Here is a 15,954-nt window from a genome sequence, read left to right on the forward strand (position 1 = left end):
CTCTATTGGATAACACCCAATTAAAATTTAAAAACGTTTCCTTTTGGATCTGGATCATACCTATCTTATTTAATGCTATATGAAAATAAAACCTAATTGCGCCTTTGGTATTATTTCAAATTATAGGTTGTATGATTGGTAAGACTCGACATTTGAAAGTACGCTCTTTACGTGAATTATTCCTCCGTGGAGTAGGATGATGATGATGATCTCTTTTGAAAAACAAATTGGATTGTGGATTGTTCTATCTCGTTTTCATTTTGAGGAGTAAAACACCATCAATCACCATCAATGCTCAATCTTGTTACGTGCCTAACATATTGGTCCATTAGTTAGCCCACTTATTGAATGTGGTTTAAATTGGAAGAATAAGTTGGTGGGTATTTTTGGTCAAGTGTTGGGCCATGCATGTAGCAGAGAGCCACATGGGCCCATTTGTGAAAGTTGTTATTAATTGTTCCTATGCCTGGCAATTGGATTGGGTGGGTTGGGTTCAGGTTGGGTTAAGATACTTTGGGTTGATTTCAGGTTGGGTTGAACTTTGGGTTGGGTGTTGGCAAATGCTAGATCCTAACCCTTCATGTTATGGTTAGGGTTGACTCATGGGTCATTTTGGGTCATCCCAAGAAATAATTGAAATTTAAAAGAAAATAATGAAAAATACCAAAACTAAAAGAATTAAGCTTAAAATTCCAAAAATAAAATAAAAAACTTGAACAGTGGGTATGGGTGTAATGGGTAATGACTAACGAGTGGTTGTGTGAGAGTTGGAGTGTATATGTATAATATGCTTCCATTGTTTCTATGAGGAATCAATTGAAGATTTTTACCTATAACCATTTGGTTTTTAATTTTTTATTGGAGGTATCTTGTTTCCCTCGAAGTAGACAAAATTTACGTTACGTCCTATTTGGGATTGTAGCAGAAGGACAAACTGGTCTAGCAAGTCTCAGGGAGGTATCTCATTTCCCTCGAAGTAGACGAAATTTACGTGTTACTTCCTATCTGGGATCGTAACAGAATGACAAACTGGTCTAGCAAGTCTCAGGTGGTTTTGTCTTTCTTGCTAAGCAGCCTCGCAGTGGTTTTAGACGTTCGTTAGGAATTTCTACGAAAACAATTGCTAGTTTCTAGTGGAATTATCAAAGCCGAGATAGAATAGCTTCGGTTGATGGCCCCAGAAAAGGCCGCCTATTATCGTCCATACTCCATAACATTGCTGGTATGTTTGTTGTATTTTAGTGTTCCTCCATTCTCATCGGCCTGAGAACTTTCCCTCAACCCTTTATTCCTCTCTTGTTTTCTATCAAACCAAACACAGCCTTCAGTGACAAGCGATCCTTATCTCACTAAATATAATCCCACCGAGCGTCATGTCTTGTCACCCATTGCACCCTTCATCATGGGCTTCATATTTTACTAGTGAAATGATTCATATATAATACACGTGTACACATGAGAGGGGAGGGGGGAGGGGCTTTTTGCCTCTAAATTTATTATTTTAATGGACCTATCAAAAACTTAAATTATTTCATGGAATAATTGCTGATTGTTGCCTTATTCGACTACCCCACCCTTTTGGACCGACCTCTTCGTAAAGCTCTCAAGAATCAAGACTGCTCTAGGGGTCGAAATTTGAGACCTTCGACGTTCATTCACAAACACAAGTGGACAAGACCCCTTCCCTTCGAACTCCTTCATGTATTTGTTGTGTTTCATACTTCGGATCCAGTGCTTTTATTTGCAGAGCAGGGCCTTATTTATATTCACTCACTTCAGGTTAAATTTAGGGCCCATCAGGTATATACTCAATTCAAAGCCTTATCATAACTTTAGACTGAATAAAGGCAAGTTTTAATTATATTTTTTTACAGAAAAAAATTGGTTAAGTTTCTTATGTTTTCTGATAATATTTAATTTTTTATTTTTCTTCGACCTTTGCAAAAACCTTCCCTTATGCTTTTTAGGCCATATTTGAGAGTGCTTTTAAATTAAAAGTAAGTGCTTATTCGAATAAGTATTTATTTGTATTTGACACTTATTTTAAAAAATAAACACTTATTTTAGGGCTGTTTAACAAATCTTTTTTAAAATATTTTTTTTTGAAGTTCTGATAATCAAAAAATGATGTGAGCTTTTGCTTCAAGATCTTATCAGCTTGAATACCGTTTGGTTAAGGCACGTCTATTCGCGCATCTCTCTGCACGAAGATGAGTTGAAAAAAGACAAAAAGCTCCATTTGGAGCTTCCCGAAAATAGCTTGAAATGGCCTTATACAAAGTGCTTTATTTCAGGCTTATTTCCCAAACACTAAAAAGTGCTTAATGGTATGGTCCCCACCCAAATAAGCACTTGTTTCCAATAAGCATTTATTTTTAAACACTCTCAATCATGGCCTTATACAAATATGCACTGTGAGCAAGGTTTTTTAAATCGAACCAGACAACGAACTAGTCAGGGGTCTGGTTCCCAGGTTGAACAATCCGATCGTCTGAACCGAACAGACGGCCCGTTCTAATAAAAAATAAATAAATTAAAAAGTTTTAGAAAATAAAACGGCCAAATTGATAGTTCAACCGCTCGAATCAATGATTTGCTGACCAAATCAACAGTTTTTAGCAAAATAACGGTTTTGGAGTAAAATGAAACCGGTCAGTTTTTTTCGATCCAACCGTCCCGTCCAGTCCGATTTTGAAAACCATGACTCTGAGTATTGTTCATTCTTCAGGTTGCCTGAATTGAATACGGTATTTCTGACAATAGGAGAGGTGTTAGTTCAACCCCAACTTCAGCTTTGCAGTTCACTTGAAATTAAACAATGGAACTCAAATAAAGTGAATTACTTTCTGGAGGCAATTCAATAAATCTTCATCCCAACACATTTTTTTGTGTAAAAATGAGATTTTAAATACTTTTAACACATAAGCCAGTGTTTTCCATCAGGACAATCAATGGAAGGGGGGCATTTGCATGTTTACTTAAAACGCGAAGGGAGATTTTTATAGCAGATATCAAAATATTAGGGAGGTTAGTTTCCGTATTTCTTGGCTCAGTTTGGGAAGAGTGCAAATAGTTGTGTTCAGTGCAAAAGGTTTAAAAATGCATATGGACCACGTATAAGGTTTTGCAACATATTTGTATTTTCACTCTTCCAAGGAGCATAAATGATTTACTGATTAGGGTTTGTGACTCTAGGATCAAATGGTGTCCATTTGTCCAAATTTCAATTTAAATTCAATCCATTTATAATTTATAATTTGATCGAATATATTCCTCCCCTATCTGATCCAATATCAAAGTTTCAAGTTTCATATAAGTTAATTCAATTTATTTTTGTACACAAAATACGTCATTTTTAATTCATATTAGTGATATGAAAGGTGATAAATTCGATGAATAAGATCTCATTCAAATTTGAATATAGACTAAGGCTGCATTTGTTTTAGGTGTAAATTCAGTTTTACATCGATGAAAAATGTGAACTGGTTTAGTTGTCGATAAAAATTGGGACCAGTAGATTTTGAAAATGTACACTAACCATGTTTGGCTGTCAAGGTGTAAATTCGATGAGATGGTGCAGTTCTTTTCCCTGCTACCTAGCTGTTAACATTTCAATGTTTGAACTAATCTGACAAAAATTTCATTGCCGGCTGATTCCGTTTGGACCACATGTTCTTCTGTTTACGTCATTGTTTTTCTTCTTCACACTGCACAGAGGAAGGCATGTCACCAACCTGGGTCGTTCCCTTCTATTTATAGGGTGATTTCAGTGGCGGTTTCGCCGGTGCCATTGTCACCCTGGGTTCAGACCCGTCGCTGCAAAGCAATGGTGACGGAACAGAGAAAGAAAAAAAAGGGGGAAGAAGAAGGAGAGAGAGAGAGAAATCGTCGGTGCCACTGTTGCCTTGGGTTCAGATCCACCTAGTTGCCAAAATTGCCAGTGCCAATCAAAGCTTCGCCAGTGCCAAAATCTTAGACTAGATGTTTGACGGAGTGCATCGATGCCAATGAGAGAAAACAATTAAAACAGAGAGGAAGAGATGTTAGTTGTATATCCTTAATTTCGATGTATATTTTACATCGATTATCGATGTAAAAAAATTCAAAAAATGAGTTTTATGCCGATATACTATTTAAAATTACACTATTTCCAAACAGGTGTAAAATCGAACCGGGGTGTAAAGTTTACCCATGTTCGATTTTCCACCTCAAACAATCGTGGCCTAAGCAAATTTGAATATGCCCAGATCCATTTGCATCCCTACTTTACTCAATATATTTTCATTGAAGCACGCTGGCATGGGCCTTACAACTAGGCCTGTTAATGATACCCAAAAATTTGAGGCCCAATTTGACATTGGATCCAATTATCTCAGATTCAGATGATGTATTTATGTAATTAGACTGGATTTGGACGTTGCAATGTACATTCAATTAATAATCAGATTGGATTCGGATTTGAGCCCATCCCATCTCATTAAAATCAGAAATGGATTATATTATGATAGTTATTGTTTTTAACATATAAATTTTATATAATTATATTTAATTATAAAAAATAGATTCTATATATTATATTATACATATAATAAATTCAGGGTGTTATATTTATATTAATTTATTATATATAAAAGTTGAAAAGTAATTAATTTTTTAATTTTCTAGTATTTTAAAAAAATTAAATTTGAATCCAAGTTCTTCACAATCTGATTGGATTTGGATGCAATAGTTGGATCAGATGCAGATTTTGCTGAACCCAATCCAATTACAACTCTATTTAAAACTGAGAGTGGGCAAGGTTCAAAGTATTGGAAACACAAGGTGTATTCGAAAGGTGATTTTAAGAGACATATTGAGATACACTTTGGAAACACATAGATACAAACAAAAAATCAAGATTCGCATGGATATACTAGAAAATCCTTAATATGAACAACAATAAAAATGAGTTTTATGTGATTATAACTAATTTATTTAAACATGAAAAATCATTCTTTAATGATTTATATAAAGTATTGGGATATAATTAGTAACTGTTGAAAAATAGTAGAACTAAAATGCATGTGTCTGTATATATACTAATATTTATTATGTATACAAGTTAATATATACCTTAATTTTTAATAAATAAATAAAATTTGTATTTATCTTATTATTATATAAATATTAATAATCAAATTTTAGCATTTGTTGGGAAACATCCACAAGGCAAGAAAGATTACTTCAAGTATAAAAAAAAACATGTTGTTTTAATAAGCAATTAAGGTTGTCATAATGGTTAATTAATTATTGTTGTAAGCAAATAAATTGGGTTCAAAACTTATTACCTTTGGTTTTTTATTTTTAACAAGTTGTTTGACTTAAATAACATTTAAATACATATTAAATGTTGTAATTAAAGGTAATTCAAATGAGCATTTAATTAAATAATATTAGCATTTAGTGACTAAAATTGATATTAATGAGAGTGAAGAGATGAATTAAATTTAAATTTAAAAAGGAGAGTTTCGTATTGATTCGATATGGACAAAAAAATGTGAAACCATCTAATTATACATATTCCGTGTGTCAGAAATCTTCCAAAATAATACGTATCACCCGCAATCCAAATTTAAAATCTTGAGAGTGGGAGATGTTAACAATAAGCAAGCCGGGTTGGGTTGGAATTGAACCAATGGGTTCAGTCTCACGGCTTAACTCTTTGCTTCATGTGTTTTGTAACTTTTGCTATTATCATCACTTTGATTCTTTCTATAAAGCTGTGATTTGCGACTTCTCACTCTTCAGAGTTCCCACTTTGCTTTTACGCCAAGAAAGTGTGAAACTTGAGGGACGGAGGGAAGGGGGAATGGAGGCGTGTGATCCGAGAGGTGGGGTCCACATCTCGCATCTTTGCTCTCCGGATCAAAACAAATACAATGTTTGACTATTTGTAGTTGTAGGTGAGCCGTATGTATTTTAACTAAACCCCTCGTACGTAACAAATTGGGAATGCTAGCCCACCACGTGTCTTACAGTCAGGTGGTCACAATTTCCACAAACCCGTATCTGTAGGATAAGCCCCATATCACCACTCATCAGTCCATCATGGAATCACCAAGACACCAACACGACGGACACACCCCTCCCCCCAACTTCCAAATAAAAAATAAAATTAATGATCGATGGACTTGGATAAAGAAGCATCATCAGTCAGTCCCAACACATCATCAACGTCGGTGGACCCTACAGAAAAGAGAGGGGGAAGCTTTGGTGGGCCCTACCATTTGATGGGAATTGAAAAAAGTTTCATTTCTTGGACTCTGCATATGATCCGGTCCACAAATCGTACTACTACTAACCAACGTGCGCCGGTCACCTTCGACGCACTAAAAGAAATCTCTCATCTACGACTGACTACACGACACGAGCAGGAGGGCTTAAGCTTAGGTACGAAGTCCTGCTCCTGCTGTACAAAGTCTACAAAAGATGGTCCACCAATTCAGCGGCCTGATGTGTGGCAGAGGGTGGCCCCACTACCAGGCCACCCCTTCCTGATTGTTCTCACTCCGTCTGACTACTACTGTCGGCAATCGGCACGCATAACGCCCATCTGAGCCATCTCTACTGCCCATTTAGTGGGCCCCATCTCTGTCAATGGGCTTGCATGCGGGCCATCATCAAAGATCGTTTGATTTGCGATACAACAGATCACATCACTTGTATCTTTTGTGTACCTTTCATACTCCAGATCATTGCTCCTCAAAAGGACCTAGACCTATTATTATTCATTTCTTTTTGGTCCTGCACTCCCACTGGTTTGTGAATAGCTCCTCTTGGCGCTCCCACGGCCACGGCCCCATAACTCCATAAGCTTTTCTTCCTTTTTCGCCGTGGTGTTGGGTCGGGTCGGAAAAGAAAAGGAAAAGAAAGTCCACCGAAGCACGATGCCACGAGTCACGACCCAGTGTCCAAGCTGGCCTTGGCCTACTAGCCAACAGTATTGCACAAAACGGGAAGCAGCGAAGCGGACCATATTAGTTCGCCTGAAATCCGGGTGGAGTTGGCGGGTCGGGTGAGAACTGCACCGTGCCAGTCTTTCAGAGACTCTCAGAGACGGAACTCTTAAATAGCACAATAGCAGGTCAGTTTAGTCATTTTGAAGTAAATTTACCGAGTCGGAATGCTGACATCTGTAGAGACTTCTGATGTACACGTGTAAGACTTCTGATGAAGACGACAATATCTATGATGCCGATATCGGAAGAAACTTTACGAATCAAAACCCTGATTGGTCACCACTTTTAGGATATCATGCGTTTCCGGTATCATAGTTTAATTCGATGAAATGTAGTCAGATAAATCGGTAATAGAATCAACTCGAGTGGAATTTTAAGAATCCATGAATCTCTCTCTATATATTAATCCTACTCAGTCCTACTCTCCCAGCTTGGTGCTTATCTCATACAGATTACAGACACTGCTGTGAAGAAGAAGAAGAAGAAGAAGAAGAAGAAGTCGGGAACACACAGTCACTCAAACTAGACCTTCACCGACATACCGACTGCAACAACCATGGCGATGGCTTTTAAGATGGTAATCCACAACGTTACGGATGATTTCTTTCTTTTTAAATCGACTTCATTTATCTTTCGAGACTCTGGTGGATGGTTCAATTCCTTGGTTTTCTGTCTCTGAACTAAAATCGATCCGGTTGTCGATCATATGTTGTCGACAAACAGGCGACGACCGGAATGTGGATAACGGATGAGTGCAGGGACTCATTCATGGCGTTGAAATGGAAGAAGGTGCACCGATACATCGTGTTCAAGATCGACGAGCGATCGAGGCTAGTGACGGTCGACAAGGTTGGTGGGCCCGCCGAGAGCTACGACGATATGGCCGCATCCCTCCCTAATGACGATTGTCGATATGCCGTCTTTGATTTCGACTTCGTCACCGTTGATAATTGCCGGAAGAGCAAGATCTTTTTTATCGCATGGTTCGTTTCTCTGTCTTTGCCTCTTTGCTAATTGCTATCTATCTCACTACCTCCCTTTCCGTCCCTCGATTCTCTGTTCGGTGATGACTAGTGATTACCTTTCCGATGACCATCCTGTCCCTGAACTTTTCTTGTAATCACAAAGTTGGCTATAATTTGCGATTCGGAAAACGGAAAAGTAGGAGTTCACGTTAGCTCTGTCGGGATGTGCTGTGGGGCATTGTGGGGCGCAGATGTTTCGTAGAGGGAGATCGGACTTTTTGGACAATGCTGGACCAATCACGGTACCTCACGTTAGCTCTGTATAGGTGGGCCATATATCAGGATGACGTGGAGTTCCGTGATTGGTCTAATCTTCCCTTTCCAGTCGGAATCGAGAAATCCGCGGTGGGGCCGTGTCGATTCCGAGTCAATTTGATCTTGCAATTTGCAAATATAGGAAGTCTCTAATCGGATTGATCCCCTTTCCTGATTCCAATTGCTATGATCCTCTGGCTATTCTATAATTGCTCACCAATCAATCTTGGTTTCATCATTCTAGTGAAATGGGGTTGTTTATGATTATTTTGTTCCGGCGAATTTCAGGGCTCCGACGGCTTCAAGGATAAGAGCGAAAATGTTATATGCAACCTCGAAAGAAGGACTGAAGAGAGTGCTCGAGGGTGTTCACTACGAAGTTCAGGCCACGGATCCGACGGAGATGGGGTTCGATATCATTAAAGACAAAGCCAATAAATGAAGAAAAGAAGCAGAAGAAGGAAACAGGAATAGTCTAATTAACCATTTTGTTTCTCTTCACTTTTTTTTTTCCTTTAAATTTTCGTATATACAGTGCATGTATCATAGAGGATGTACTAAAATTCTCTTTTCAGTTCCTCTCTGTTTCTCTTTTCATAAGCTGATTTGCTAATCTGTGGTAATGAATGTGTTGAAGCATGTATTTGTTTTCAGGTAAAATGTTATAGCATAACAAGGGTTCGTTAGCATTTGGAATTAAAATTGGAATTGGAATCGAAATTGAAATGGTCTAAGAATCTTATAACCTGTTGGTTCAAACAAGGTTTTTATAATCAAATTGGACAATGAACCGGTCAGGGGTCTGGTTCCCAGGTCGAATGGTCTGACCGTTTGTATCGAATGAATGGCCCATTCTGACAAAAAATAAAAAATTTGAAAAATTAAAAAAAAACCACCAAAACTATTGGACGGTTTGAATGATTTGACTGCCTGAATCAGTAATTTACTGACCAAATTAACGATTTTAGAGAAATAAGAGTCTGGGGTAAAATGGAATCAATCACCAAACCAATTCTCTGTTTTTCTGATCCAACCATCAAGTCCGGTCCAATTTAAAAAAGCATCGATTCAACTGAAATGGAATCTCATTTCCAGACTCCTATCCCCGTGAATGAAACGGGCCCTAAGTTAAAACTGGCTTTCGAATTTCCAGGTTCCGAGTTTCACAATTACATGATTTCCCTCTCTTTAAGACCCTAATAATTTAGCAATCTCCAGACAGGCGCGTGCATCATGATATCATTTTTTGTCTCCCCGTATATGATTTCATTTCTCTCCAGGCTGATGAAGAGAGTTATGAATTTTGGAGTGGGTTAGGCGGTTGGGGTTTAAATTATCTACTTGGCAGAACAGTGAAACAAAGAGAAAGCTGTACCGAAGTTTTGCTTTTGATAAGTATGATTACATTAAACCAAAATCAAATAGATAACCTTAAGTGGTCAATTTCGTCAGCATCCCCATTCTACTAAGCAAAGCTTCATCCCCACTTGCCAGCTTTACACACAGACACAGTTACTCCTGGATATCCAGGCTTGGGACTTGCAGTGCAAAGCAAGCTCAGCAGTGGTCGAACCCAATAGTACAGCATATAAATTGCAAGCCTAACCTCCATGTAATTGGATTTGTATTGTGATGATGATGCCAAGTCTAATCCCAACTGATATAGTGGCCATATGAATTGTGTTTTGTCATGCTCTATTTAATCTCATATCCATTGTTAAATTAGAGTTGCTTAAATCATTTCTTACTATAATTCATTTACATTTTGGTCTATCCTTAGCCTTTTCAACTCTCTTAACAATTCATGTATTGGTGGCCTCCCGATACGTTCCAACAGCGAGTGTTTTGGGGTCTGACCTGGTTCAGGGTGTAGGCGGACATTAAATCGACCTCTTTGAATCAGGTTGAAAAAATAAAAAACTAAAATAAAAAAGAAGTAAGCCTCGAAACAGTTTGATACGCCCCAATCGGCATATCAACTGGATCGATATTTTGAACCTTGTAACCAGATGGGAGAACAGACGCGCATAGAAGCCTTTGATTCCTTCAGTTATGTCAAGAGATACAAATAGAAGGATAACAAGAGACGCGAGAGGATAAATTAATACTGAAACTAATCTTATCCTAACCCTTAATCTAAGTGGATTGCGATTGGACACATCGATGTATCTCGATCATAAGGGTTGTTACAATAGCACGTACCTAACACCCTTACCCACCCCCTACGTGCAATGTTCCAAGAATAATCCATGCCTAAATGCCCTCCAAAAGAAAGAAAAAGAGAAAGGTGGTAAAGGCCCAACTTGTCCACGAATGAAAAAGGCAACTTTTACCTTGTTAGACAAAGAAGTCGCACCAGAAAAAAAAAAAAAAAAGTGATTTTGCTTTGGTAGTCGAAACCATAATTGGGCAATGTATCTGCTGCTTCGTTGCTTTCATGATTAAGATGGCTGAGGCCTCAAATGGGATCGGAGGCTCGGAGCTTGGATTCCATTCTAATTTTTAGGTTTCAACTCTCCACAAAATTCATCCAAAATTCTGCCCCAAAATAATGAAACAAACACCTCATATTTTTGCTAGAACTCAAATTGAGATTTATTTGAGACCAATCCTTCTACCATGGAAAATTTTAATGAATTCAGTAACTGTTTTCAGCTAGAAATTGATCCACTTGCCCTGATTTTTAGGTTAAGTTCGGGAGTGCTTAAAAATAAGTATTTATTGGAATAAGCACTTATTTTAGGATGGGACTACACCAATAATCATTTATTTGCATTTGAGAAATAAGTCCAAAATAAGAATAAATACTTATTTGTGAAGCCCAAACTTTGGGTTTATTTTTAAGTGTTTATTCAATAATTGCTTCTTTCCTTTCTGCATATCTTGGCCCGTCACGTTATTTTAGAAATATTTATACTATCCCTATTTAAAATAAGTGTTTTTTTTTACATTATCTTAGAAATACTTATTTTTTAAATAAGCACTCCCAAACTTAACCTAATTAAGTTAGACTATGTTTGGTTTGAAGAAAAATGCAGGGAAAGAAAGGGAAAAATAGGAAAATTTTTACAAATATTGTATAAATTTCCTTGTCTTTCCTTTTCTTTCCCTACCTTTTCCTTCAAACCAAACATAACCTTAGAGTTACTGTTCTTATATGCTTGAAAAGTTGTTATTGGGTTGTGGACCCACATGGGCATCCACTAGACCCACTCCAAAATATTTTTTTTCCTTCTCTTATGAGTTATGAGAATAGAAGGATTCAATTTTGTTATTTCTCTGGATGCACCTAGTTGCTAACTGGGCTTGGACTATACAAAGCTTGGTCCACGACTGTTTAATGTACCCTCTCTGGAGATTTGACTGGGCTAGAGTCGTTCTCTGGACGAATCTTAAAACTTGCCATTTGGTACAGTTGGTTAAGTCTGGACTGTGGGTGCAGATACCTCATGCCTGGGATCAGATATTTATCTTCACCTCCCCATAACCTGAAAGCAGACATCATTAATAGGTACAGTAATTACACCTAACAAGTCTTACCTTACAGTCAATGCCCAGTATCAGTGGATGTGGGACCAAATGGGCCATCCATTCTACGAATGGCCCGAACCGTGGGTCCATAATCTATATTCTCTAATCTCTACTATCTCGAAGAAAGCATATCTGGGCCAAAAAAGTCTAAAGCTGGAGTGTGAGGACAAGATCCACATGTGGATCTCCACCGCTGGGCCAAAAATCAGCTTGCGTAGAAGCTTCTACTCCTCTGCAGTTAAATGTAGATGGGTGAGAAAGTTAAGAAGAATATTGTGAAGAATAATTATAGTTTGTTGGTATTTTGGTTGCTGTTTCCGCTAAAGATGGGACGAGGGCAATAAGATAAATCTGCTTCCTTAGTCGAGGCTGATGTATCCAACCTAAGAGCAAAAGATCAGACGTCAAAGGCTCTGAGTGTTATTTCAGGGGCAAAGACTCTGGCGCTCTAATTAGTCAAGTGTGCAAGAGGGGTTGGATGAGGTCTGAGGTGAGGGCTCAGACTAAGCACTTGAGAGCAAAAGAATTAAAAGACAGAAATGAGCAACATGCTTTACTTGGAGGGGGACACCCCTATTTATACTTGACCTTGCCTTGGGAGTAGTAGGAGGTGATTTGCAGTCGGCGGCCAGGATTGCATCTAGCCGATGCCACATGGCACATCAAGTTGCTAATAAGCATAACTTTATGAAAACTTCAGAGTAAAGGTTTTTCTTCTTGAAATATTTTGGATTAATCAATACAAGTTCATGATAAAGATATTTTTTCTCTACTGAAATGTTTTGTTTTTTTTTATGGATTAATTAATACAAATTTATGATAACCTATGTTTTGGGTTTTTCCTACCTGAATGTCAAATCTGACCTTTCAATTATAAATATCAACTACCGGTCCCACACATTTTATAGTCAAGTGATTCTCATATGTAATATGACAATACATGTAAGGTGGTGGTGATGGTGGCTTATGCTCTCAAAGTCTGGTTGGGAAGTGACTGAAATGGAAATGAGATAAGAAGAGGAATGGTTGGATTGCAAAGGGAAGAGAGGAGAGAAGAAGAAAGGAGAGAGAATAAATGGATTTCAATGTGAGTAACGGGTAAAAGTCCTTAAAACTGGGTATGGGATTCCTATTTATATTTAGAGTTTGGGTGAGTTACATTCGACAAGCTTCATGTACTGTAACTTTTTATTCTTTTCCATTTCAATTTTATCCCTTATACTGAAATGTTCTTTAGGCTGTGTTTGTTTGCAGTGCAATTTTATTTATTTGCACTAATACAAATGCATGGGAATTCAAATGTAAAAAATACAAATTCTCATTTAATTTTATTTTGGATTTTACTTTATTCTGTTCCATGTTCTAATTTACTTAATTTATATTGCAACGAACTAAATAAGTTAAAATTTTAAACAAAAACAGGTCAGAATTTACACTCAAATCATTTGCACTGTCATGGTTTTGCATCAGTGCAAATTTATTTGCATTGCAACTAAATACAGTCAGGTTCAATTTACAAGAAATATAAATACATACAAAATAATATAAAATACAAAGTTTTACACTCTACGTATTTATATTTGTACTCCTTCCAAATACAATCTTAATGTTTAATTAATATTTTAGAATGATTATATCATAATCTGAATGCTTTATTCTTCTAAAATATTCTAGGATTTGATTAAAATACTTGATCATTAATTAATATTTTAGACTATTCAGCACTTAGCTAATGCCCTTATAAAAAGTTATTTTACTTTTTATTAAGAGTCCAACTACTAGCTATTTGCTGCATGTTAAATCCATTAAATTAAAGATGTTACGCTGCTATTTTTTACAATTGTAGTGGATAATTGTCTTTTCAAATTAAGCACTAGAAGGTTTGATTTCATAGGATTCTCCTTCCTATATTGCATATTGTCCAAAGTCCAAATTCTCAGTGATATTGGCGTGTGCCAGGTTAGACATGAATAAACCCAAAACAATCTAATATTTTTCGATTACTGTATTTGATAACCACAGAAAGCAAAATATTTTGATTTGTCTCATCTCCAAATTCACCTTATAAAAGAATAAATGTCCTTTCTTTATAGAATTTTCATCTGATGTTTTCTATTCTTCTTATCTAAACATACAATGGGCATAAAGAGGGCATATATGTCCTTTATTCCCATTTTAGAAACTACTCACATATAAACTGCTTAGAAATTGTCCATGATTATAAATTGTTTTGTCTTAGAGATACTGTCACATGCAAATGCACTTACATGTTCACTAGTTAGATATCAAAGCATGAATGCATATTGATCTTAACCTAAATATTTGTTAGGAATGGAAGTGCAAATTATTAAAGTTGCGTTTGGATAAACCAGAGGATTTGTGCTTTTAAAGCCCCAAAGCCTCTTAAAAATATTTCGATTTTAGATTATTATGTTTTTAAATTACTATAACTCTTACTAAATGTTCAAGATACATTTTTATTTTTTTTTTTCATTTCTCAAAGCAAATAGATCAAAATCAAAAACGTATCCAAACGGAGCCTAAAATTTATATGATTATTGGTTGTTTGCTCTCTATTTCTCCTCTCTTAAGTATTAAGGTATTAAGATGAGAGTGTTTAAAATTATCTGATTAAGTTGATTTTGTGGTGTACTGAGATGGCCCTACGTGAAATGCATCGGATCATTGGCTCAATAACACGGAAAGAAAGAGATTGGCTGGTTGGATGCAGGCGTTACATAGCTCAGCATTTATGAAATATGTATGTGCATGTGTTGCAAACTCTGTCGGTGGGCTCGTACTCGGGGGCTATGTTTGGTTTAAAAGAAAAAGGTAAAGAAAGGAAAGTAAAAGTAAGAAAACCTATCCAAAGCTTGTAAGTATTTCTTTACCTTTTCCTTCAAATCAAACATAGCCTAAAAGTCTAACCCACTTCGGCGTAAACCGCAAATCCAATCCACTGGTCGATCAATTGGGGAATCCAGAATTTTCTTCCGTTTCTATTTCATTTATGAATAAGAATTAAAACGGGGTAGCTGATACTGTGGTACATTTTAGCATAGTTTTCTGGTCTAACTTTCTTCGTTATATGTTTTTAAATTGGGGGCTACTAGTAGACCAGGAAGAGGCTACAAATTAGATTTTGGGATTGCAATCCAAAAATCCTTAAATACAAATATCTAACTTCTAACATCCAACCGCGGTTATTTTAGATTCATTTAGTTAATTGTTAATTAATTTATTAAATAGTTAAAATATTATCTCATATCAAGGTTAAAGTGGTCAATTGTCATTCACGTTTTGAAATAATATTATTTACATAAAGAAAAATTTAAAATTTAATAAAAGTTCATCCACGCCAATACACTTCAATTTTAATCGATGTGGTCCTCCCTTTTTTTTTTTTTTTAATCACCTAACAGTCATATACGCACGCTCCTTTACTTCGCTCAATCCAAAATCCACCATTCCATTCTCTCAATCAGATATCATTCGGTGGGCTTGGCTGGCTACCATCCAAAATTGAGGTGTGGACGTTTCTTCTGCTTTTCGGGGTGATTTGGAAAATAAAGGAGAGTCAGGTATGAGAGAATCCGGCAGAAAACAGAGAGATGAGCAACCCGTCGCTGCCACGTTGCCCTGCAGAATATGATCATAAAAGCAAAGTTTTAGACACGTGGCGATATCGTATGATCTCACTGGGATGCCTCATAAGTCATACCTCACCTCACGCCAAAAGCCTCATTCCCCAGGGATAAGATCATGAGATAAGCATGGAAGCCACGAATGATTCTTTTTACATTCTGTATAGTCCAAGTCATAGACGGCATCCAAGGACATTTTCGTCAGTTTCAATTTAAAAAAAATGCAAAAACTTTAGATAAAATTAAAAATAAAAGAAAATCAGTGATACCGGAAAGACATGGTACCGAAGATCTTTGACCAATCAAAGTCTACTCGTGAATCTTGATGATACCATCTGATTGGTGCATACGTTTTTTATCTAAAAATAAAGATTAAAGTAAAGTAAATTAAAGCACAGGCACAGCCGTCCGATCGTATAGAGGCCTTGATGATGATGCGGGCGTATTACTATTACTATTACACCTTTGCTTGACGACCAAGCGATGGGCCCAGCCCAGACC

At 36.8% G+C, this 15,954-nt stretch overlaps 1 protein-coding gene across 1 annotated transcript; it reads left to right on the forward strand.

Annotated features, from left to right (window-relative positions):
• Positions 1-7,253: 7,253 nt before the first annotated feature.
• On the forward strand, positions 7,254-8,938 carry LOC148849276 (actin-depolymerizing factor 5-like). The gene is made up of 3 exons (XM_088948150.1): positions 7,254-7,575; positions 7,722-7,981; positions 8,567-8,938. Exons 1-3 carry the CDS (start codon positions 7,555-7,557, stop codon positions 8,718-8,720), a joined length of 435 nt encoding a protein of 144 aa, XP_088804276.1. The 5' UTR covers positions 7,254-7,554; the 3' UTR covers positions 8,721-8,938.
• Positions 8,939-15,954: the final 7,016 nt, after the last annotated feature.

The sequence above is a fragment of the Nelumbo lutea genome, chromosome 6 (genome assembly GCF_056320005.1).
Source record: "Nelumbo lutea isolate HS-2025 chromosome 6, American lotus-T2T, whole genome shotgun sequence".
In the NCBI taxonomy this organism is placed as follows: domain Eukaryota; kingdom Viridiplantae; phylum Streptophyta; class Magnoliopsida; order Proteales; family Nelumbonaceae; genus Nelumbo; species Nelumbo lutea.